This window comes from Erithacus rubecula (assembly GCF_903797595.1).
Source record: "Erithacus rubecula genome assembly, chromosome: 13".
Classification (NCBI taxonomy): domain Eukaryota; kingdom Metazoa; phylum Chordata; class Aves; order Passeriformes; family Muscicapidae; genus Erithacus; species Erithacus rubecula.
Window position 1 is genome coordinate 6,959,571 of NC_136665.1, and position 24,438 is coordinate 6,984,008.

Consider the following 24,438-nt stretch of genomic DNA (forward strand, 5'->3'; position numbering starts at 1 on the left):
TTTGTTCTGAACATGATGTTTTTCTTTTATTCTCAGCCTTGCTAAAATACATTATATAGTTTTAGATAACAGATTTCTTTTCAAATAACTTTTACAAGAAGAGACAAAAGCATACTCTCAAATTCAGAAGATGGAGGTCTGAAGTTCTTCCTTAAACATGCCTTCAAAATGGAGGTCTTTTGCCATGAGCTCTTCTTCTACATCTTCTAAGGCCCACTGATGATCTGTCAATTCTAAGGCTTCCCATTCCGTCTGCATTGGCAGTGAACAGAAGGAGAGAAGGAACAGCAACAAAAGATTAGTTAGACAAGAACTCCACAAAGCAGTGCTTGCTTTAAAAACTGCAACAAATGCTGATTTCTATTAAAAACTGTAGGAGCAGACCATCCCAACTTCCCAGGCAGCAGGTTGTGTGGCTAAACCTCTTCTACAGTACACAAAACCAGAAACCAGATCTGTCCTTTGTGCATAAACCTGGCCTGTGGAAGGAAGAGGCAAGTCTAACAACAAGTGCTTCAGGAGGACTTCAAGACAATAAAATCCTGATGGATTTTCACTGAACTGATTCGCTCACTTGATTTTATTACCACACAAAAGTACTGCAGGTGCCTGCTGGACTCATGCTCAGCTGCACTATTAACAACTTTTGCAGAGCCAGTTTCTGCTTTGGAGCTACACCTCAAGGTAAAAAAAAAAAACCAACCCTTCCTTAGCAAAAGCAGAGGCTGGGAGAATTTTAATTTTCGGAACAGGAATCCAGAGCTATTCCCTTACTCCACACAGGGAGAGGATGAGTTACATGAAGCCTATGACACTGCAAGCTCACACAAACAGGAATGCAGGTGGGAATACTGTACCTTAAATGCTTTGTTAGTATCTGCTGGCATGGCCATTGCTGCTCCTGTCATTTGTTCTTGCATCACCCTGGATTGATCTGCAGCTACAAATGAGAAATGAGAGGTTGATTTCTGTGTTATTAAACAGCATTCCCTGGAGCCTGGTGCCATTGGGGAGGTTTTTATCTATAGATGAGAACATTGCAGCAACAGCCTGAATGCAATACTGCTGTGCCAGGAGTCCTCTCAAGACATCTTGCTCCCACCTGCTCCATCTTAGCCAGATTTACATAAAATACACAGAAGAATTGAGGAAAATACTTTTCCACGTTCCCAGTGCACATCTAATATTAGGAATCTTTGCAGTTTCCCTTAAAACCAAGACTTGCTAGAAATAAACCTGAGTGCAAAACTTTTGCATACTGATTTGGTGGGACAGAAAGCCTGGGCTAACAAACAAAAGTTTATGAGCCAGTGGCTGGTGCAGGAGATTTGGGTACTTGCTGCAGATGATGTCAAACCTGGCCCATGGACAGTAAATAACCACAGAAATGAGAGAGGAATTCAAGAGCTTTTTGGCTGGAAACTTAGAAATCTTTTCCCCAGCCTCCCTCAGACAACATCCCATGGAAGGGGCAGCCAGTTCCCAGAAATGACAAGTGCCTTACCATTATCTTGGCCCAGGATGAGAGTGTAGATGCTTCTGAGTCCAAACACATTCAAGAAGTACCAGGAAGCAGAGCTCACCCTGACAAATCAGAACAAGCACAGTTGTCAGTTCAGAGCTGGCTCATGACCTCATTCCAGCAATGCACACAGACCATCCAAGGGCTATTAACACATTCAGCATTTTCCAAGTGGAGGTTGGACCTTGCTTGCTGAGGACAGGGGCTTACCAGGATGCATCTAAAGTGAGCAGCTCAATTCCCTGCTGCAGCATTGGCTTAAAGCGCAGCGTCAGAGGAAATGGGACCTTTGCTGCAGGACAAAGAAAAAAAAAAAAAAAGCCCAGTTTCACAAAGTGACACTGCACAATTGCAAAGCACAGGGCAAAGTGAGCAGGTAGTTCTTTTATTACAGCTAATGTACTCTGAGTGCAACATGCACAATAAAAAGTTAACTGGGATTTTTGAAAAAGCTGCAGTTCTGTATTCCTTTTAATATGAAAAGACCTTCTGAAACTTAATTAGATGACCAAACCCTCACAGGTATTACTTCAGTGGCTGTGAAAGGGAATGTCCCTTGTTAAATAAACAGTTATCACATTAACAGTACAGAACCACCCCCCTCCCCCCCAGAATTTTGAATTTAAGTGTTTTAATGTGTACACTCCACAGTAACCAACAGGTTCAGAGGAATATCCACTGTATCAACCTGAAGTTTGGGCACTTTTAATAAAATACTAGTTTTGTCACTGCAGTTCCCAAGTACATGAGTTATTTTCTTTGAGACCATAGCCAATACTCAGTAAACAATTTTCACCCTTTGCAATGGGACAAGCAAATCTGTCCAGGTCATCGAATGAAGAGTATCAGTGCCACAAGCCAAATTTATGCTGCTTCTGATTGACTGCTTCCAGGTCAAGGAGCAAATCTCTGATGCAGCTCAGACCCTCCAGGTCATCTTCAGAAACACAGCCAACCCCATGTTACTCTAGACACTTACTTGTGACAAATCCTGAAAATGTCATGTTGATCCAACCACCAATGAGGATCATAGGCAGAACATTGGTTACATTCCCTTTCATCATATCTGTCAGCATGGTAGGATCTGCAAGTGATAGATGGGGTTTGAAGTCATTATATGTCAGCTAATTTAATTAAGAAATTGCAGGAGACAACAGTCCTATCCCAGTATCTATAATTTTCCAGTGCTGACAATACTTTGCTAAATGAGATGAGCAGCCCATGTGGATGCTGTGCTGTGTCTGACCCCATCCCTCACCCCACAACTCTGAACCTGCCTGACCCTCTGTCAGCTGACCTGGGTAGAAGAAGGACAGCAAGCTCCTGTTTTGGTGTATACATTAGTTAAATCACTTTAGAGAAAACTCTGCAGGAGCTGGAGCAAAACACTGGCAAGAGGAGACAAAAGCAGGACTCCCACTCCTGGCTATCCTGAGGTCAGTTCTCCTGAGATGCTGCAAGCAGCTCAAGGCTGAAGTTAAGCAACATGAAGCAATCTAATGTTTTTGTTACCAAGAGAGGGATCTCACTCCCACCCCCTCCCTCACACTGCCTGAGCTCCCTGCAAAGCTGATTCACCTTCCACCCTTGGCAGACACTGACAGGTTTTTCTATCTGGCTGCAGTTAGGGTATCTTAACATACCTGTCATTGGTGAAGGAGGCACTACCTTTCTTTTTGTTTTCTTAAAAAATCCATCCTCGGGGTTATTAAAAAAATATTTCCGGGACAAGAAAGACTGAAAACAGAGAAAGACAATGCCAACACCATGAGAAGTAAAAGAACAGAAGCATTAGTTCTTGCTCAGACATTCAGACATCTCATGAGTTCTTGCACAACACATCTTCCTGGGATAGTGCCTCACTGCCCATGTGTTCTAAAGCTCCTCACGTTTTTCTGCATCCAGAGTACCAGAGTTTAAAATTCTTAAAGCAGTTGTAAGAATTCCCTGAAGACAAACCCATGTTAAAAAGCTTTAGGTGTTTTGTGTAAACTCTTTGTGCTGGTGGAGAACCAATACTGATACATGGAACATTTTCACTTGCCCGACTGACCCCTGAATTTCACAAAATGCACATTTGGTACCAACAGAGCCAGCATGAGCGGTGCATTTTTAGTTTAGCAAACATTTTAGCTGACATCGTACGACCACCTCGTTATCCCAAGCTTGCATTACATCCCTGTTTGCTTGCTGGCACATACTAAACACGACAGTTTGGAAGCACATTCACGTCAGCATGCAGTTAAACATCGAGCAGTGACAGCTAACATACATGTCAGGGAAAAGATATATACAGCGGTGCTGTGCCCAAGATTCTAAGAATGTGCACTCCCGGGCACTGCCCCGGCGCAGGGCTGCCCCAGCAGGTCGGGCCCCGCGGGGCTGCGGGCGCTGCTCTGCCGCGGCACCGCCCGGACGGAGCCCCGCGCTGTGTGCTCCTCTCCCAGCCACCCTCCCAGCTCCGTACCTGCTTTGGAATGTATTTCCCGTTTTCCCGAAGGACTCTGCTCCGGATCAGGACTTGGCTGGAAGAGAGACACGCGGCGTTAGCGGGCCGGGGGGAGCGGGGGCGGGCGGGGGCGAGGCGGGCCCTGACCTGTCGGACACCTGCTCCTGCGTGAGGCGCTTGTCGCTCTGGAGCAGGATGGACACGTAGTGCCGGATCATGCCCACGAAGAAGGTGATGAAGACGATGGGCAGCACCACCCATAGCCGGATGTTGGAGTCCAGCAGCAGCTCGGGCTCGCTCATCGCGGCGGTGCCGCCTCGGGCCCGGCTCCGGCCGACACCGGGCCGCCGCCGCACGCCCCGCTTCCGCTTCCGGGACCGCTCTTCCGCCGCCGGCGGAACGGCGTCAGCGCGCGCCGCTGGCGGGAAACTCGAGCGCGAGCGGCGGGAGCGGCGTGAGGGGACAGGGAGGTGGCCTGTCTTACCCTGTCCCGTCCCGTCCCGTCCCGTCCCGTCCGGAGGGAACGAGAGAGGACAAGGGGTGAGCTCAGCTCGGCTCGGCTCGGCTCGGCTCGGCTCGGCTCGGCTCGGCTCGGCTCAGGTGAGGCGGGCTCAGGTGAGGTGGGTTGAGCTGAGGTGAAGCGGCCGCCTGAGGCACTGCCCGGCCTTTGGCAGTAAGTGCGATGGAGAGGTGCCAGCCTGGCGCCTGGCTGGGCTGCCGGGCTGCACCTCGCACCCAGAACAGAATCACAGCAGTGGCAGGGCTGGGAGGGAGCTCTGGAGATCGCCCAGTCCAACCCTGTCGTGCAGGGTCACCCAGAGCCGGTGACACAGGGACGGCTCCGGGCGGGTTTGGAATGTCTGCAGGGAAGGCTCCACGCCTTCCTTGGGCACCTGTTCCAGTGCTCTGCCCCCTCAACCTAAAGAAGATTTTGCTCCTGTTGCAGTGAAACTTGTGTTTTAGTTTTGGCCATTGCTCCTTATCCCGTCACTGGGCACCACTGAAGAAAGTCTGGCTCCATCCTCTTGGCACCTGTCTTTCAGATATTTATACACCTAGAACAGCTAGGTGTACTTTTATGTTTTAACTGTTCCACTTCCATGCTGATATTTTAAGTAATTCATTTTACTGGCCTCTCCCCAGCAGCTGAAATTTAGCATGAGATGCACACACATCTTTTCTTACTAACCTTTAAGTTTTAAAGGTGAGTCAAGTTTTCTTTTTTCTTTCTAATTTTTGAGACCTCCCCCAAAAGAGGATGGGTTAGATGGAGGTCTGTGCTGACAGAACTCACTGGCTATAATTTGTGGTTAGAGGCATGAACAAGATCACTTAATGTAGTTGGGCTCATGTGGGGTTCACACTCATCTGTGAATTCTTTATTGCTTTGTCCAGGCATATGGAGAGTGTCTGGAGTTTAGCTCAGTGGATATAATCTGAGTCCTCATAATTTCTCACTTTAATTTGCCATTTAATTTGCCTGGTGTCAGAATGAAAGGCCAAACCTTGTTTTATGAGGAACTGAATTTTAGGAAAAGTGATGTATTGTGCTATTTAAATATGACAAGCTCTAAAATTTCAACCTGCACAGCAGAAAAATGTGGTGTGATATTGGTTACCCAGGCAATCTGCCTCTGTTGGAGCACTCTCAATTTCTGTCACGTTCTCTTTTGCTATTCACTAGTACATTCGAGGTCTGCTTAAAAAATAGATGAATTAAACACTTGTCTTTTTTCCTTAATTTTTTAGGCAACAACAAAGATTTTATTACCATGGTTTCAAAAAGGAAATCGTGGAAAGTTGATGCTTCTGAAGAGAGCTGCAAGACAGACTTGCCAAGTAGGTGCTTGGGTGTCATCTTAGTGGGGTGGAGACCCATTAATAGAGGCAACAGCTCCCAAGCAGGGACAAGGCCAAAATGGCAGTTTTGATAATGCTGGTGGTTAATGACACTGTTGATTTTTTAATATATTTGATGCAGCATGTTCTATTTTCTCAGAAACTAAGAAGTCACGGATTTCTGATAAGGAAAATGCCTCTGCCTTCTGTGGATTGGAGAATGAGGGAGTCTTTGAAGAGCTCCTCAGGACATCAGGAATTGTGCTGAAAGCTGGGGAGGGACAGAATGAAATAGGTATGAGTTTTAACATTTGCTCTTTCTGAGCAAATCTTTAGATCTTTAGATCAAAACCTGCAAGGATAGATAGTACAAAGTAATGATGTGTTTTACTTGCAGCAGAAAAGTTCCTGAGCTAGCTTGTTTCAAAATTCAAGCAAACCTTCATTTGGCCTCTTATTTATTATATATCTCTTGCTCCTGCTGAATTCAATGCATCACCTAAACTCATCAAACCACCTCTTTGGGTGTATACCTGTTAAGTTTGCAGATTTCTGAAATATTATTGGAGGTATATAGAAAAATATTAGACTGAATCTGTGGTTACAGTACTGAGTTGCAGAGGCAGGAGCTCTGAAATGGGGAAACAAAGGTGGCATTGTTGCCTTCCATTTCAGACAAGGCCTTCAGGAAGTTCTGTGTTCAGTGTCTTCAATGCTACCCTCAGCCCTGACTAGAGAAGGGACAAATGCTGATTCCAGTCAGGCTTTTGCCAACTGGACTTCTGAATAGCACAAATGCAGAAATGTTGGTGGATGGGCTTGAGAGCTTCTACTTGGTGTAGCTGTTGTGATGTTGTAGGGACAGAGTGTGTCTCATTTTTTTATTTCCTTTCTAAACTGTCTCCTTAGCTGTTGATCAAATAGCTTTCCAGAAGAAGCTCTGCCTGGCCCTGGAGAAGCATCCTACTTACCCAGCTGTAAGTAACTTTGGCAGGAACCACCTTTAAAGCTGTTTGCTGTGTAGGAAAATATGGAAATGCAGCTGCTTGTACCTGCTAGTCCTACAAAAAAGTGTGCAACACAGCAGCTTATCTTGGATTTCTATGGTTCAGATTTTCCAGTTCTCTCAGTGCTGCTATTCCAGCCTTTTAATCCCACTCTTTTTCTGACCACCAAAGTAATTTTCATTGGCATTATCATTATTATTAGTAGTATTAGTATTATTCTATTCAATAGACAAAGACTTACAGCAGAAAAATCACTTTGTGGTTTGATTTTGTGTTGGGTGGGAGCTGGCAGCATTAACACTACCATGATGTGGTGCTCCTCCCCAGACAGCAAGTCCAGGTGAAAGTCCTGAGGCCAGTGATTTGACTGCAAATGTTTTTGGGTGAAGCCCTCACCACATTAAATATTGCTATCTCAGCTGAAAAGGAGGAAAGACAAAGCCTTTTTAAATCAAAGTAAAACATGCTTTAGAGACACTAAAGAGTCACTTTGCTTGGCAGAACAATCAGTGTTTCCTCTAGTTTCCTCTGTTAGTCTAGACTAGCATTCATTTATTATCCAGCATTCCTTCCATCACAGTTTCTGTCTGCAGTTCCCTGACTGGGGTTCTCATCACCCTTGCAAAATGCATCCTAAAGGACAGCAGTTGACTGGAGTGTCCCTTCAGGGTGGATAACTTCTCTCTGCTTTGCAGGTTGTGAAGCAGTTCATCAGTGGCCTGGAATCTCACATCAAGGACAGGAACCAGTTCAAGAACTGCCTCTTGCCTTGCACTCCTGTACGGACTGAGGGGTCGAGGTAGAGAAAATGTATTTTGCCTTTCCCTTCAGTCAGAGCCAGTCTCTAGTTACATCCTGTGACATTGACCAGAGTGCAGCTAAAGGCTCCAACTGGTGCACACCAAGGCAGGATAGCTGGTGTAGTCCATTGCTGTTTAATAGCAGGGAGTTTGGAGTGTTAAGTCACAGAATTTACTGTCTGCCCATGGCACACATTGGATTCCTTGCCATTTTATGGCAGCAACCAAATACTCTGAAAAAAATTTGCCAGGACTGGTGAAGGTCAATTCCTTTTTGGTATTTATTTTTTTCCCCCAGGAGATACAGCTTTACTACAGACTTACACATTCATAGAGAGTAGACAGTGAGCAGGTTCACAGCTAAAGTGCAGTTTTAAATCTTTGTGTGTGTCTGTGATTACCATGTGTTACCTTAAATCACTGTATGTAGGGTTTTTTTAAAAAAAAGTCATGGGAAGAGCTACAGCCTGTTCTCCTAGCATGTTTTTGACACAACTGTGTTGAAATCTTTCATCTTACAGGAATCTGGTGCACTCATATTGTGAAAGCCTTATTAAACTGCTTCTTGGGATTAAGATCTTACAGGTATGGGCACCTTATCTTGCTCTTTACAATGGTTTTGATTGTAGGGAATATTTTGCTTACTTAAGTAAAGGATTAATAGAACTGATTTTGAGGCAGATGAGGCTGCATCTGAAATAGTGTCCAGTTTATTTTTGTAGGGACACAGAGATGTTTAGGGCCTGAGACACATGGCAGACAAGTAAGACAGAGGGAACTAGGTTTATTCAGTTTGAAAAGAAGATTAAGGGAAATTTCATGGTCTTCAAATACCTGGTAGCAAGGTGTAGGGAACACAGAGCCAGACTCTTCTCAAAGATGAACAGGGGCAGAATGAGAGGTGATGGCTCTGGTCAACCATGGGAAATTCTGATAAGATATAACCACTTCCACTGTGGAGAATGTTTATTTAAGTGCTAAAGTTGGGCACTGTTTTCAAACTTATCTAAAATTGATGCTATAATTTTCTGTGTGGTGAAGAGCAGCTCAGGGTCTAAGAAAGGTTCATTGGCCCAGAGGAATTGTACATCCTGCCCATATGCTCTGATTCTGTTGGGTTGTGTGGGTAGTTTATACCACCCTCTCAAAAGTGGTTTTCACTTCTTAGGCTGTGTGCCTCATTTCTGGCATTAGGCAAGAGATTTCTTATACAGGAAGTACTTACATTGAGCCTTGCAAGTGTTTTATTCTCTGTGCATATTTCATCTTTTCAGAAAGGTCAGTTTTGGTGGCAGTACCACAGCACAACCAGTAAATCACCCTAACACTGTCTTTTTCCTTGTTTTTTAGCCTGCTGTCATAACACTGTTGTTGGAAAAGATCCCCGAATTCTTTTTTGACATGTGAGTATAAACTGGCTTCTCTCTGCCTTGAAATGAAATTTCTTTTGGACAATCACCAAATTGTTTGACTAAAGTTGTTTGACTTTAGCTGTTACTTCAAATTTACCTGAATGTCAATTTGCACTGATGTGGGGTTTTTGTTTTTTTGGTACTTGTTTAAAATAATCTGTGAGGTACCGTGACCTTAAATTTGTGAGTCCATAAAGCAGAAAACAAATTTCTAGAAGGTGAAAGATGGAAGCAGCTGCTGGCAGAGTTCTAGGAAGCTGAGAGGTGCAAACACATCTCCTTTTAAAATTGCAAGTTGTGTTCAAACAAGGGAAATTGAAAGAGCATCTCTTGGTTTTTGAACACAGAACACCACAGTGGAGTGAAAGATCTTGAGATGTAACACAGGCAAGACTTGACCACTTCATCTCTTCTTCCAGTTCCCTGGGTGCTCACTACAGAGTTAGTGGGGCAGGCCAAGGGGCAGAAAGAAGCTGGGGCTGTTCCTGCTGCAGTTTTTGTTCCAGTGCTGAAGTACAGGATAAAAATGCTGCACAGGGGTGTAGTCCAAGAAATTGTCTCAGACTGAAGTCTTGTTTAACTTAGGCAGTCAAAAGGTCTGAATTGTTTTCACCCAAGAATTCTAAAGGATCTTGGATCTAGAAGTGGCAAGCTGTTAATTGTTCTGTGAATCCTTTGGGAATTCTGAAAAATGGATGTTGTTACACTTGACTCCTATCAGACTGTAAGAAGAGTGAAGTTCTTTCTGAGTATTAATGACCAGTTAAGAATGGGATTAGTTGGTCTTGCTGACCAGCAGCAGAGCTTTTGAGTCTGCAGGTCTCACTAACCTGTGTGTCCTTTTCTGCTGTTTCAGTGTGGGCACCTTTGGAACAAATTTTCCCCGGCTCATTGTCAATCAGTTTAAGTGGCTTGACAGGCTCCTTGACGGCCAGGTGGGTACCAGAGGTACAAACAGCTTTCCAAACAACTTCTGCAATGCCTCTCAGGTGGGATTAGATTGAACTGTTGTGCTGATGAGAACTGATGTTTTTGTGTTCATATGCTGAAGGAAATTTTTTGTTTTGTTTTGATTGATTGCCTTGAGTGACTCCTGAATATCTTTAACAATTTTTCTTCTTTCCTTGCTTTAAGGCATATTTTACATAAATTTATATCTGTGCACATGTATTGAGACAGATGACCCCATTTTAAAGCTGTTGCTGGCAGGAAGTTACAATCCCCTCTTGTTTAATTTTAACGAGGTACTGGATACTTGCAAGTGTGTGGGAGTTAATTTTCTGTTGCTGCTCTGGTGATTCTTTTCCTTCTTTCCCTAAATCAGTCAGTCTCTGTGGGTTACTCTTTACTGGAGTACTAAACACTGGGAAGTTTCTGTTTCCCAGTTTCCTCTGCTCACCAAGATCATTATATCCTAGCTGTAAAATACCATTGTTCCACAAAAGTCTATGCTCTGCTTCATGACATCAGCAGAACAATGAGTTAAGGGACATTTGGCATAAACTCAGGCAGATGTTGCACTGAGGGGCCTTAGATGCGTAATGTTGTGCTGAGAGATTTGTGCATTTCACCAGTGCTCCTCTTGTCTGCAGAATCTGGTCAAGAAGTTAATGCAGATGGTTAGTGTCTCTCCAGTACCAATCCAGCACGACATTATCACCAGTTTGCCTGAGATCCTGGAAGATTCCCAGCAAAGTGAGGTTGCCAAAGAGCTCAGGTATGGATGATTTGGTTGGGAGAGTTTGTTTTGTTTTGGTTTTCCCCCTTGTACTTACCTGAAAAGTACAAGAAGGCTGTTCTGGGGCTGACTGAAGTATTAGGGCAGCACTGTGTTCCTGTTAACTGCAACATTTGGGGACACCTACCACTGCCTTAGGACATTCCATTTGTACTGTTATGCTCTTAAAGAGAGCACAGGAATCCAGCAAATGACATTGCATTTAGGCAGTTCTCCAAAACTGCTTTTATCTAAATTATTATTAAACTCTTGACTACCCAGAGACAGCACAGCTAGCATCCAGTTAAGTACTCACTACTTTTGCTGGATAATCTATGATCAGTCACCTGGATATTACTGCTGACAGCTTTTGACTTGTCTTGGATTCTGCTGTGGCAAGATCAACATGGCTTTTATTAATAAAAAAAAACCCAGACCCACAACACAGTAAATGTGTGCATGAAACAGAACTTTCTGGTTATATTATATACTTTTCTCAAGTATGATCCAAACAACTGGGGAATCTAATGCCAAGCTTTATCCTCCCAGGAAGCACTACCATAGGCTAGTCCTTACATCTGTCTTCTGTAATAATGTATTCATTTTACACAATAATTTGAATAGTCCAAGTGTTTCTAATTCTTGTTATTGCACAGATCACTTACATTTATGCTGGTGTCAATTACCTTTTCAAACCTGTGATCACTGTTGCAGATTATTACTGCAAGCAGTGCATCCTGTTCCTTGTACCCTCTCAAATTGTGACTTTGTTTTCATTCTCAGTTCATTGCCTCAGCTTCTAGATAAAAAAACTCCACATTTTTCCTATGCTAATCAAACTCCTCAGACTTTTCTTCTCTCTGTGTATTTTGAAAGATGAGATCCAAACAGTATCAGCAAGGCATGCTTATTTCCATATTCTCAATAGCCTCTACCCATTTCTGATGCAGAAACCAACTCATTACTTCAAATGAATTAGAGAGCACAGACAGCTACCAGGATGCTGCAGATGAGATGTTTTTCAAGTAACAAAATTTAAGTACTTCTTCTGCTAGAGAAAGTTTGTAAGAAACTGAGATGTCAGCCAAGAATGCTTACATGAGTTTTGGGAAAGTCCATGAGGCTGTTAAATACAGGTGCAGTTCTTACATGAGGAATAATAATTTAGGGAACAAGTTTTCCATAATGCCAGTGGCACATGTTGTTGTCAATTACAGAGATTTTTTTTTTTTTTGCAGTGGCCACAAGAACTCCTGGAATCATACAATACACTAAAGATACATTCTTGATTTTGTTAATATCATTTGTTTTCTTTTCCCTGTGTATCAGCTGCTTGCTGAAGCAGGGCAGACGGCTGACAGTGCCAATCCTGGATGCCCTTTCTCGTCTGGATCTTGATGCAGAACTTGTGGCTGAGGTGAGAGCTTTTACTGAGCACTTCAGCAGACCCCAACCCCTGCTTAGCAACAGGAGAGCTGGAACTGTTCCTTCATTCTCAACATGTTGCTAAATCTGACTCCTGTAGGCCTTCAAAAATCCTGAGCTCCCGAAGTCAGAGTTCAGAAGCTAAGGCTGGTTTTCAAAACGTGTGAGGGGTTCAGCAAAGAGCAGAGAGAAGTTTTCTGAATGCATACTGTAATAGCCAGATATTTCAATTACAGCTCTTTTAGCAAATGCAGAAGCACTTTATCCTGCTGCAATATTTTTTTACTGCCTGTCTTAAATCTTCTTATTGTCAATATTTAATTTTTAAGTACAGTGATCAGACTAGACTGTTATATTCTAAGGAAAGGCAGACTGGTGATTAAATAATTAAATAGGTTTTCTCTGCAGAGTGCTGATAAAGGAGAAGAGATGATGATGGGCCTTATGCCTTTTGGATATATTGCATTGCTGCACTTTTTGAAGTTGGGCTTCCTATGAATGCAATAAAATCAGTTTATTTGAGTGTATAAATAGTGTTTTACATAGTCCCAAAAGACTGGTACTGCATAGCAGCCTATACATCCTCCATGATTTTCCATTTTGAAAACCAGTTAAAATGTGATGGAGCCAAACTCTTGTTGAAGAGTGATAAGGGGCAGTGGCCACAAGAGGAGGTTTAGGTTGGACATTTGGAAAAACAAGTTAGGGTCTGCAGCATTGATATATATATCAAAGAGGTGAAAGGGATTGGAGGTTTTCTCCATCCTTCAAGACTCAGCAAAGCCAAGGTGAATCTGATCTAGTAGTGAACAATATTCCTGCTCTGAGCAGAAGGCTGGGCTGAAAGTCTCCAAAGGCTTCTTCCCACTGGCATAGCTGTGTTTCTGTGAAGTTTTGTCTTCCAGCTGATGGAGTGTTGCTCTCTCCTCAGGTGCGACAGTCTGCCATGACCATTGTGCCTTCTGTAAAACTGGAAGATTTGCCTGTAGTAGTAAAATTCATCCTCCAAAATGTCAAAGCAGCAGATGCAGTAGAGGTACAGTATCTTTATCATAATGAAGTTTGTATTTTCCACACTAGCGTGTGTTTTAACAGAGGGAAATTGCTTCACACACAAAGCTGTATGTTTTTAATGTTTTCAAGTAAAATTTTAATATTGATGGGGATCAAAGCCCGCCTTGCTGAGCTATCAAACATACTTTGTTTCATATGTTGAAGAAGCCTCAGCCTAAGCCAAATGAGGTTTGTGATCTGCCCAAACCCTTCAGGGAGACCCCTGCAAAAAAAAAAAAAAGCCTAGGACACGGAAGCCAGTCTGTGCTGGTACATTGCATTTGAACAGTCAGGTTGGTAAACTTGCTTGTTCCAGAATTTCTGAGGCTGTCATGTATCTTGCTCAGCTGCTAAACAGAATAAAAACAGTTCACAGCAATGTAAAGCATATATAGGTGGGAATTTCAGAGAGTAGGCTTTAAAAAATTCTATCTTTTGTGTGACATGCAGGTGAAGAGAAAAGTTTTGCTAGTTCATTTTCTAAGTTAAAAAAAATTAAATTTGGACAAGATTAAATACCTCTGAAGTTTTACAAATATATGAGTTTTGATTTGTAACGTTAGGGTCGTTATGGGAAATTATTTTCTTTTCCTCAGCTTTTTCTGTTCTTCCCTCATTTGTCACAGTGATTTCTGCATGGATTTGTACTTGACAGGTGATTTCTGATCTTCGTAAGAACTTGGATCTGTCATCGTGTGTTCTGCCCCTGCAGATTCACAGTTCCCAGAAGAAGGTTAAAAGCCAGGTCCAGGCCAGGTACTTAAACAGGTTTACCTGATTCTCCAAGGGTAGGATGAGACAAGAGAACTTAAACTGTTCCTCTTCTGGTCTCTCTGGCACGACTGGCTAAGTATATGAGCCTAATTTATCCTGTGGAAAGGCACAGACACCTTTCTTCCTTCCTGCTTGGTACTAATGCAATACATTTGTCACTCCTTGCTGAGCCAGCTTTCCCTGCCATGGATGTAGTTCCTTTTGAGCCATCTGCCTCCATGTCTGCATTATTTACAATAATGTTGCTACCAGTTTATCTGTTCTAAGTTCCCTCCAGTATTTTTTCCATTGATTCTGCAACCTTTGTTTCCACCCTCTTGTGAAACTCCCTATCCTTGCCAGAGCATTCCCTCTGGACAATGGCTGCTTTAAGTAACTGCTGTGACTGCTGGACTGCCTTGCTCCTTCTGTGACAGTATTTGCAGAGACTAAGTCTCCTCCTTTCTGATAATTTGCAGTTCTTCCCTGAGCCAAGTAACCACCAGCCAGAATTGTGTGAAACTACTTTTTGATGTGATCAAGTTAGCTGTGAGATTCCAGAAAGATGTCTCTGAAGCATGGATTAAGGTAAGATATATGCTTCAGTCCCAGTTTCCTTAATTATATAGGCTCCTTGGTTGAGCCTGAGCTTTTCTTGTAGTCAAATGTGGTATTCAAAGACAAATGTTAGCCTTTAATTTTATTGATACAGATTTCATTCTGCAAGAGAGGGAAAATGTATACCCATATATTGAGACTGAGCTATGTGAAGTGTTAAGGTGCTTGAAAATGTCCTGCTGCAAATCAGTATCAGCTGGTATTAGGCTAAATCTAATTTTACACATTTCAGTGTAAACCATGAAGCTGTTTCTTGTCCTCATTACTCAATACCTCAGTTCCTTTCTCAAGCCTGATGTTTAAGAATGTCCTTGTCAAGCTCAGTTTTCAGCTATGTTTTTGAATGCCATCTGGATTCTGTGTTATTGGCCAGATCCAGTTTGCTGACTTTGATAGGCATCCTGCAGTAGAGGAGAGAAATCTGTGAGCAGGGTGTCACAGACTTTTGGTGTCTACCTTTTTTTATTTGGTTTTGGAATATATTGTTGTACTGTAGTCTAACAGCTTGCTTGTTTTTTTTTTTTTCCCCTCAGGCTATTGAGAACAGCACATCTGTGTCTGACCATAAGGTAATAGTTCTGCTCTGTAAGTGTCCTCTTCCCCTGGTTTCTCAAGGGTTTTCTTCATGGTTGTAGATTTAGAGATTTTTGTAGTTGGAGGAGAAACTTGCCAGTGATGTTTCATGAATAGTTCTTTTTGGATGCTATAACAACCATCCATTTTCTTTGTAACTCTTTGTTCATCCCTTCCTAGTGTTAAGGGACAGAGTTATCCTGCTTTAATTCTGTCCTGTTTGACTCAAGGTTTTATTTAGTTTGTGACTCTTGGAACTTTATGAATTCTCTTTTTCTTCTCAGTTTAGACTTCAAGTTTTGACTTGGAGTTATCTGGACTGTTTAATATTTCAGCATAATGAGTCATGGTTATTTCCTCTAAAAGGTTCTGGATCTGATAGTTTTGCTGCTAATCCATTCTACAAACACCAGGAACAGGAAGCAAACTGAGAAGGTCCTGAAGAGCAAAATCCGACTGGGCTGCATGCCAGAACAGCTGATGCAGAATGCCTTCCAAAACCATTCAATGGTCAGTGCTGATCCTGCTTTGGGACTCTCTCTTTTATCTCTCAAAGATCCTGTCACATAATGATTTAGCCATGTGCTGCATTATTTATACCTTTCCATTATTCTTCATGTACTTTTTTAGTCCAGATCAGTGTCCTCTGTTGTAACTGTCATGTGGATTTTGGAGTTGAGTTTTCCTCAGCATTGGATATGTTGAAGACAAGCAACAGTAATCTCCTCTTTCCTAATTTCTTTCTGTATTTCAGGTTATCAAAGACTTTTTCCCTTCAATCCTTACCCTTGCTCAGACATTTCTGCACTCAGCACACCCAGCTGTGGTCTCCTTTGGCAGCTGCATGTACAAACAAGCTTTTGCAGCCTTCGACTCCTACTGCCAGCAGGTAGAGTGTGATGGATGGCAGCTGTTTTATTTGAGTTTGCACTTTGTTTTAGAGTGTATATCATGATCCTTCAGGGGACATGGTTTCAGGCATTTGGAAGCCTTTGGAGAGAGTTCTGTGCCAAAGAGAAGGCCAAGGAGAAGATGGGGAACAATCACAGCAAGACTGGTATCAAGTTACTTCAAGCATGAAGACTGCTGTGATTATCTGCACTTGATGAACATAGTTCATATGAGCAGAGCTAGGCAGACATTTTTCTGTTGATATTTCACTGTGGTTCTTTTGGTGGCTTTTTCCTTAGGAGGTTGTGACAGCTTTGGTGACTCATGTGTGCAGTGGAAGTGAGACAGAACTGGACATTTCTCTGGACGTGCTCACGGATTTGGTGGTGCTGCACACGTCCCTGCTGATGCGCTATGCCACCTTTGTGAAGGTATGTGCATTTCTGGGTTTGTGCTAGATTTTGGGGCCTTTATACCACTTTGCCTCAGATCAAGAATAGGCCAGTATGTCTCCAAAACTGAGGTATTGGAAAAACTTGTACCTGTAAAGCTTTTCTGTCTGGAGAAAGGCAGTGGTCAGAAGTGAAAGGTATCTGCTGCCAAAGCGTGAGCTGTAAGATAGGACTGTATGGTTTTTTGATAGGGAAACTTGAGATAGATAATTCCCTGTAGCTGGAAAATGCTTAAATTCCAGGCATGGAATGGTGCCTACCATGGAAGGAAAATGCTGACTTTATTTACATGTGCTAATTGGAAACTTGGCAAAACTTTGCATTCTGTCTACTGAAAGACTGACTTCAGCCAATATTTAAATGCTAATACAAAATTGCTTGCAGAGATGGAAAAAGAGCATATCCTAAAATTTAAAAGAAAAAGTACTCAATGGGGAGAAAAAAAATTGTCTACTGAGTTCTACGAATAAGCAGGGTCAGACCTGCCCAGTTGCCTATTTCCAAAAGTAGTAAAAGTGGAGATTGAGGGAAGAGCTAAACAGCAAGGCAAGCATACTTTCCTTGAGCACTTCCTCATCTGTGGTGGTTTGTAACTTAAGGGCAGCTTGTATTTAAGAGCCCTTGGAAAGGGTGTGGGTGTTCCCACACCTCTCTGGTATTTTGGTGCTTCCTGTGATTTAATTATACATTGTGGAAAAGCTGTATACTTTTTGTTGTTTAGTTGGTTGGTTGTTAAATGACAATTACTTGCTTAATTACTTGCTTGTCAAATACTTTAAATCCTGTGACCAAACCTGTGATAGAAAATAGACAGGTGTCACTTGTCCTGAGCACTCCCAAAATACTTATGGTAGCCAAATTATTCTTCCTATTTAGCCTCTGATAAAATGAACTCCCATAATTAAGGCCACAGCAATAGTCTGGCATTTGAGTTTAATTTAAATGTAGCTTTTTCATGCTTTTTAAAAAAAGGTAAAGTGAATTGTCTTCCCTGAGGTTGATGATTAACGTGTTTTTGAGAATATGGAAGGAGATTCTTGGTATTGTGAGCTAGTTTGTGGCTTCTCTTACAGACCATTTTAGACTCTACACAGAAACTGAATCCATGCCAGATCCGGAAGCTTTTCTACATCCTCAGCACTTTAGCATTCAGCCAGAAGCAAGAAGGGAGCTACATTCAGGTAAGCAGGGACACAACAGAAAGTTGTTCAGGCTGTGCCTTGGTTGTGTTAGGTTAACTAAATACTGGCATCATCTATGAACAGTATTTGATGTCAGGATATCCTTCAGCTTAAAATTCTCCCCATGTGTCAGCTTGTGGCTCTAGACTTTCCATCCTGATACCAAGGTCTTATCACAGTGATTATGTCTCTCCTCTTTCCCAGAAAGGTCCCCTCCTCTTGCACATCTAGGAAAGGCAGAGTTGGAAGGGTACTGATTGTAGTCCCCAATTGAACCTCCCAGTCAAAGTGGGACTGTCACCAGCATGGTGCCATGTTGATTATTGCTTTGTCTAGCTGAGTGTTGAAGGCTTGCAGAAGTGTAAATTCAGCAGCCTCCTTGGGCAGCTCTGTTTCTCTATCACTTGGAAACCTTCAGAAAGCACAGTTCAGCTTCTTCCCTGAGATATTTGTATTGATTCAGCCACTCAAATTCAGCAGATAAAGAAATAATTCAAAGATACTTATTTCACAACAGAGACGTCAGGGTTTAAAATCTTCCCATTCATAAGGTTCAGCTCTTAGATATTAGGACTGTGTCTTTCTTTGAGTCCCTGTGTAGTTTGTAGATGTAGATATGTTTGCACATGCTAAATTGAGACTATAAAGGAAACTGCTCTTCCTCTCCTGATTGGTCTGTGGCATGCCTATAGTCATTTTGTCCTTCCCACTCACCGTGTTAAACTGGAGCTCTTCACTGCCAAAATTCCCAGTGGTATGGCAGGTTTATCTCCCTTCTGAACTAGTTTCCTCAGCGATTTCCCCAACTCCCACCCTGAGTCTTACATGTGACTTGTGAAAATTGCCTTGGCAACACACAGTGTGACTTTGCAGCCCAGGAGGACTTGCTATCAGGATGTTCTGCCTGTCACCCTCAGAAACTGTGAAAAGAAGGGGAGGAGTGTCTAGAATTTGAGCTGAGAGTTTGTAACTGTGAAGATCCAAGGTTGGCAATTTGACTTTTATCCTCAGTGATACTGGAGACTCCAAGAGTAGGTCAGCAAAGAAATCAGTATCCTGAGAATCAACTTCCTCTTCATCTTCTCTAAGTTCTTCTAATCAGATGCCTCTTAGACATGAAGATCTCTGCAGGCAGATTAGGCATTTTTCCTTGCACTGCACAGTTTGTCTGTGGACCTTCACCACAAACTGCTCCATCCCTCAGCCTCCTGAAGTTGACAGTGTTTTGAAGTGCAGCTCTGCAGCTGCTGTTTGGGTGTGACAGGCTCCAAGACCATCTGCTGTTTTTTTAACATACTCTTCTTTTGTAGTCGAAACCTGGACCAACTACGTGTTCTGTGTAGTAGTTAGAGCAAAGTCAAACCAAATCACTTTTAATGCTGTTTACAGCCTTACTTGGAGTTTGGGCCAGTATTTTCATAATAAATGAAACATCAGAATGTGCATTCCTTCAGCAAAGCTGTAATCCTAATAAACCATCCCTCTGTAGCCCTTGGAGATGACATTAAGTGAAGATGCCAATAGAACTGTGAGTGGTGCATGTAAGTACCTCTGTGGTGACATGGTCTGTGTCTCTTTTCAGGATGATATGCACATGGTGATCAGGAAATGGCTCTCCAGCACGGTTCCCAACCACAAACAAATGGGGATTATTGGTGCTGTTTCCATGATAGGCAGTGTGGCATTAAAAAGGTGAGAGAAAACGTAGCAAAGATGAATTTAACATGGTTTTCAGTTCAGGCCTGGAGTGAAACAAAGACAGAAGGCATTGCCTTTGAGTTCATGCACATTTTGGGTAAATCCAGGAACTTAAAACTCTTCTGCATACTGTGGTGTTTGGTATTTCAGCCTGTGCAGTGCTGCTCACCTGCTGCCAGTCTCAAAGGCATCCCAAATTCCTTGTTAGTACCTGTTTGTGGATCCCTTGACCACACTGCTGCTTGGAAAACATTGAACCCTGGTCGACTCACTACAGATCAACTTCTAACTCTAGGCTAAGTAGCCTGAAGTGCTCTGTGTTTGAATCCAGGGAAATCTAAAAGAGAAGTCCCAAACAACACCAGGTCTTTTCCAAATGTGTTCCAAAGAAATCTTTTTCGTGTGTAATTCTCTGATTTCTGGAGAGAGAACCTTGTGTGTGTTGGGTTTTGCTGTCTCTTCAGTCTTGTGCCACAACAGCAAGGTTATCAATTGCTTCCAGGAATGAAGGAGATGCTGCTCCACTGGAGAGACCAGAGCTGAACAATGAATGTGAGGGGCAGGTGAGTACCAAGAATGGGACAGTGCAGGACACAAGGAGGATATGGTCAGCAAGGAGGGGTGACTGGAAATGCAGTCTTAACTGAAGTACTGTGTGAGTCTAGGAGTTGGCTTTCTTGAGCCTGGGATTCTTGTACATTGACTGCAGAGCCAAAAGTCCATTAAAAATGGTTTTGGAGAAACAAAGGTGCCTGCTGGTGTTGCCTCTGCTACACCAAACAAGCAGCACTGCAGCTATTTAGTGAAAGTCTTCTGTCCAGCTGTTATTTCAAATACAAAGGATAGAAGCAGGACAGTCTGCTTCAGTGAGCCAAAGGTGACTATGGCAAACACCTCAGCTTTGGTAGCTGTGCCTTTCAGGCCATCCAGAGAAAGTATTTTTGCTGCATAGGATTGGCCTAGCAGCCTTTTTTCCTTGGTTTCTGTTAAAGAAAATTCTTCTCTGGCATTCTATTTAAGGGTGATCCTGGGCAGACTCTTTGTGTTATTTCATGGCAGAGGACACTAAAAGGCCCTTGTTCCTTCTTAAATCTGTGTCTTTCAAGAATATTCACTATGGGTTGTTACTCTAGTGATGAAGCTTTGAATATGCCTCATAATAAATGAATGAAAAAATGACTGAAGGTAAAAGCTTGAATTGGATCCATTTACCTTATCCATGTGTGCACTGTTTTCTCTCCTTTCAGCTCTCTACCCTGCTGGACCTTGTGGGCTTTTGCTGTGAGCAAACACCAGAGATTTTGGCTCTGTACTACGATGAATTTGCCAGTTTGATTGAGAAGCAGAAGGGCAATTTGGACTTGCACCTCCTGGTATGTTGGAGAGCAATTTGAACTTAATAACTTACATGAATTCTTCAGAAAAAATGATGTTCATCAAATATTGGCAAGATAGAGTCAGTTAGAGGGTTTTACTCTAGTCTGGGAACTTTTTTTGTTCTGTGAGAGATTGGTCACGTACAAAATCCCCATTCAGCTCTCTTGGCTTTTTTTTTGCTGAGCAAGTTTTTTTTTTTCTTTATAGGTTGAGTTTGGGAAGAGTTTGGTGGAGGATTTTCCCAGTGACTTTGTGGTGGATCTCAGCCCCACAGTACATGGGTATGCTAATTACAAATAAAACATTGGTAGTATTTCTGTCACTGAGAGCTGAGATTGCCAACAAGACCTTGTCTACCTTTCCTTGCAGTTCATTTTTGTTCCCAGTGAAGTCCTTGTACAATCTGGATGAAGATCAAAGTCAGGAAGCAATTGCCATTAACCTCTTGCCATTGGTGTCACAGAGTGAGCTTGGCAGGGTCACCACTGGAGCAAGTAACCAAAGTAAAAGGTATTTGACATTTATCTGTGGGATGGCTGCAAAATCAACTGAAAAATCAGGGCATTGTCCTTGGCAAATGGAATAGGAAGCCTGTAAGATATAAAAAAGTCTGAGTAAACAGGAGGACACCTAAGTTAAAAGAGTCATAAGAGTCATAGACTTTTTAAGGTTATAAAAGGCTCTCTTTTTTCGTATTTGCATCTTTACATTACTTGTAATTTATTGTCATAAGATTTTGTTGATATTTTAGTTGTTCTTTAAAAAAGACATGATCATTTTAAAATTACAGAAAATATAGCTTCTTTGCATGCATCTGTGAAAAAATGCTAATTTGTGTCACTCAGAATTGGAGCAGTGGCACACTGTGAAACACTGAAAGAGGTTTCTTCACTACTTATAATTGTGTTGTGCGCAATTTCTTACAATTCCTTATGAATTACTCAACTTTTATTTCTACCAGAAGTAAATTTGACTCCATTTTTTGGTCATTGCAGTCATTTTTCTGCCCTGACATGGTTTTCCAGAAAACTGGTAATCACCAGTTATTAATTTGTGGGAGTTTTTTGTAACCCTAGCTTTGTGTTGCTGGGACTTTCAAGAAGCAAAATAGAAGGCATAGGCAAGGTAACCTGGGAAGGACACAGGACATAATGGAAAAGGGATGGGCATTCTGGAGATCTATAAAACATAAGACCCACTCCATTTCTTTTTTCCCCAGGGCAGTGTCACCCATGTGTCTGTCACCCTGTTTCCGGCTGCTGAGGCTCTACACTGCAGAGCAAAACAGTGGAAGCCTGGAGGAGATTGATGCCTTGCTAGGTATGGGAAATGGACTTTTTATAGAGCCTGGCTGCCTGTCTTGCTCCTGTGCTAGGTCTGTACAGATTTCCTCAGCTGCAGGAGGAGTTCTGCATTTTGAGAGGAGGCTGAGATGCTCTGTTGCCACAAAGTGGAAGGGAGGCCAGGGACACAGTTACTCTGTGTGGGGATGGAGTGGCTGATGGGCCTTTCTCCCAACAGCCACTGGAATTGAGGCTTTTGGTCTATGCAAAGACCAAAGCATAGGTAGCACACAGTCCAACCTAAGCTTTTCATCCTCTGTGCCAGGTTGTCCCCTGTACCTGACTGACCTGGAGGTTGAAGGGAAGCTGGACTCTCTATCCAAGCAGGAGCGTGAATTTCTGTGCTCACTCCTGTTCTATGCTCTCAACTGGTTTCGTGAAGTGAGTAGAGCCTTGTCTGCAGGTTCTGGAGTGGAGGGATGAGGGAAGCCTAGGAGAGTAGAGGTTGGTCAGCCAGGAAGGGGGAAGCTGGAGGGGAGGAAATATTGTAGTCTTTTACTGTGGTCTTTTGTTACCTAACAGAAAGATTGTGCTCCACTTTCAGAGAGGCTGTAGAATTTCCTTTCTTGAGGATGCTCTGTACTCTCTGTTCTATACCTCTATGGGTAAAATGCAGAGTCTTCAAACAGATTTGGAAAATGTATTGACTAACACCAATGGTCAGTGGGATTTTTCCCTGCTGGGGTTATTCTGATAATATGAGAATGGCAGATTTGGTGCAATTTCACATTCCCTCCCAGTCCTCCTGCTCTTCTCCCAGGACTGCCTCTTTCCTGGCAGACCTGGGAAGTGCCAAGGGGTCCTCAGAGCCACAGGGATGACAGACTTTGACAATGTGCTGTCCGCTAAAGTCCTCTTGTCTAATTTAATATTTTATCTATAGGTGTTGTCCTATTGCTTTTTATAGATTGCACCAATTGTATCCATGTTCTTATGGACTTCTGAAGACCTTTGTTCATGCAGTCTGAACCTGGTCACACGGGCCACTTGTGCTGTTTTGTGTATTCAGGACTTGAGAATGTTATTCAGAAAAGAAAAAGTAGCCAAGTGGGTACAAATCTCTCTAATTCAGTGAGCTTGGTTTGTATCTCTAGGTTGTAAATGCCTTCTGCCAGCAACAGGATGCTGAGATGAAGGGGAAAGTTTTAACTCGATTACAGAACATCACAGAGCTGCAGAATGTGCTGGGAAAATGCTTGGCAGGTGAGTATGAAATATTTGTACATTCTGGGCCTGTACCAGCTGTGAAGTGGAAGGGGTTACCTTAGACATCAATGGAAGAAGGAAATGGCAACAGACACTGCAGTTTTACAGTGGTAGTTGTACAGTTTTAGAAGTTTATGTGTGGACAGCTATAATTTTCAGTTTGTCCAAAACTGCTCTTCTTAATCACTTCCTCAGTGAGGAGCACACAAATTACACACTCTAGAGTCACAAGCACACAAAGTATTGACACACCTTGTCCATCTCCCAGTAGCCTGCCCGGATCCCAGAGACTCTAATCTGCTCCACTGCTCCCCTACTCACTGCTATTCCAGCTCATTGCTCATTAGCAGATACACACACTCTGACACTTATCTCACAGACACTTCACTTCAGACTACATTTTGATCAGGACAGTGAAATTTATGATACTTTCTTTAGGTATGTATCTGGCCTGTATGTTGTCATTCAGGAGCTGAATTAACCCAATTTCTACATTTTGGCTCTTTCAGCAACCCCTGGCTATGTCCCACCACCAGCTACTTTTGACTGTGAGGCCCTGGAGGCCACACCATCCACTGGTGCTGCTGGTCCAGCCAGAAAAAGGAGTGGTAAAGAAAATTTAAAATGTTTAAGCAAAGAGATGTGGTGGGGGTTGACTGTCAGATTGCACTGCAGCCTTTGCACTTACATGTTTCTAAAGCACTAAATTCTTGGCAAAGTCTATATAGTGGGAAATTTTACCTCATCAGCTCCTGTTGCAGCTGAAGTGGAGAAGGGAGAATATCCTACACTAAATGGATGTTGGATAGTCTGTCTCCTTGGGAAAGCTGATGCATAACATGTAACAGTGAGGATCTAAGGCTTTCATTGGTTGCTTTCACCAGTTGCTTTCACCTGCCAAAGTACTTTCTGCAGCAATGAGTTCTGTCTTTGATGGGTTTGTGGCATCTGGTACTGAATCTGGCTTGAATCAAGTGGCTTGAGCTGTCTTGCAAACCCCTAAGCAATGTCCTAGGAACTTTGTCATAGCTCTGCTGCACAAGGAAATCTTCCCTTCATCCTTTCCCATTGCTAGCTCCCATAGAAAAGACACAGAACTTGCTTCTCAGTTTTCAAGCTGAA

General features: G+C 42.8%; 2 protein-coding genes across 2 annotated transcripts in view; one reads left to right on the top strand and one right to left on the bottom strand.

Annotated features, from left to right (window-relative positions):
• Window positions 1–4,345, bottom strand: EMC3 (ER membrane protein complex subunit 3). The gene is made up of 8 exons (XM_079316869.1): window positions 4,119–4,345; window positions 3,990–4,047; window positions 3,166–3,259; window positions 2,502–2,606; window positions 1,733–1,814; window positions 1,505–1,584; window positions 858–940; window positions 1–252 (listed from the first exon to the last, which is right to left on the bottom strand). The coding sequence occupies exons 1-8, from the start codon at window positions 4,271–4,273 to the stop codon at window positions 124–126; spliced, it is 786 nt and encodes a 261-aa protein (XP_079172995.1). The 5' UTR covers window positions 4,274–4,345; the 3' UTR covers window positions 1–123.
• A 186-nt stretch (window positions 4,346–4,531) lies between these two features.
• The window catches only part of FANCD2 (FA complementation group D2), a 34,101-nt gene continuing 14,194 nt past the window's right edge, over window positions 4,532–24,438 (top strand). Inside the window, exons 1-27 of the mRNA XM_079316880.1 lie at window positions 4,532–4,571; window positions 5,721–5,810; window positions 5,971–6,105; window positions 6,720–6,787; window positions 7,513–7,616; window positions 8,139–8,202; window positions 8,968–9,020; window positions 9,886–9,964; window positions 10,622–10,746; window positions 12,076–12,163; window positions 13,103–13,207; window positions 13,880–13,980; window positions 14,457–14,565; window positions 15,129–15,164; window positions 15,535–15,678; window positions 15,923–16,057; window positions 16,359–16,490; window positions 17,585–17,692; window positions 19,275–19,384; window positions 19,893–19,953; window positions 20,638–20,763; window positions 20,975–21,048; window positions 21,137–21,277; window positions 21,987–22,087; window positions 22,376–22,491; window positions 23,205–23,313; window positions 23,826–23,924. Coding sequence (XP_079173006.1) covers window positions 5,744–5,810; window positions 5,971–6,105; window positions 6,720–6,787; window positions 7,513–7,616; window positions 8,139–8,202; window positions 8,968–9,020; window positions 9,886–9,964; window positions 10,622–10,746; window positions 12,076–12,163; window positions 13,103–13,207; window positions 13,880–13,980; window positions 14,457–14,565; window positions 15,129–15,164; window positions 15,535–15,678; window positions 15,923–16,057; window positions 16,359–16,490; window positions 17,585–17,692; window positions 19,275–19,384; window positions 19,893–19,953; window positions 20,638–20,763; window positions 20,975–21,048; window positions 21,137–21,277; window positions 21,987–22,087; window positions 22,376–22,491; window positions 23,205–23,313; window positions 23,826–23,924 — 2,590 coding nt within the window. The 5' untranslated portion in view covers window positions 4,532–4,571; window positions 5,721–5,743. The remainder of the gene's footprint in view (window positions 4,572–5,720; window positions 5,811–5,970; window positions 6,106–6,719; window positions 6,788–7,512; window positions 7,617–8,138; window positions 8,203–8,967; window positions 9,021–9,885; window positions 9,965–10,621; window positions 10,747–12,075; window positions 12,164–13,102; window positions 13,208–13,879; window positions 13,981–14,456; window positions 14,566–15,128; window positions 15,165–15,534; window positions 15,679–15,922; window positions 16,058–16,358; window positions 16,491–17,584; window positions 17,693–19,274; window positions 19,385–19,892; window positions 19,954–20,637; window positions 20,764–20,974; window positions 21,049–21,136; window positions 21,278–21,986; window positions 22,088–22,375; window positions 22,492–23,204; window positions 23,314–23,825; window positions 23,925–24,438) is intronic.

Excerpts from the sequence above, each read along its gene's own strand:
- EMC3 (XM_079316869.1), bottom strand. The coding sequence starts at position 4,273 with ATGAGCGAGCCCGAGCTGCTGCTGGACTCCAACATCCGGCTATGGGTG. Across the intron at positions 2,607-3,165 it reads GCCTCCTTCACCAATGACAG|ATCCTACCATGCTGACAGAT; the intron begins GTATGTTAAGAT and ends TATCACTTGCAG. Across the intron at positions 1,585-1,732 it reads CTCACTTTAGATGCATCCTG|GGTGAGCTCTGCTTCCTGGT; the intron begins GTAAGCCCCTGT and ends CTGATTTGTCAG.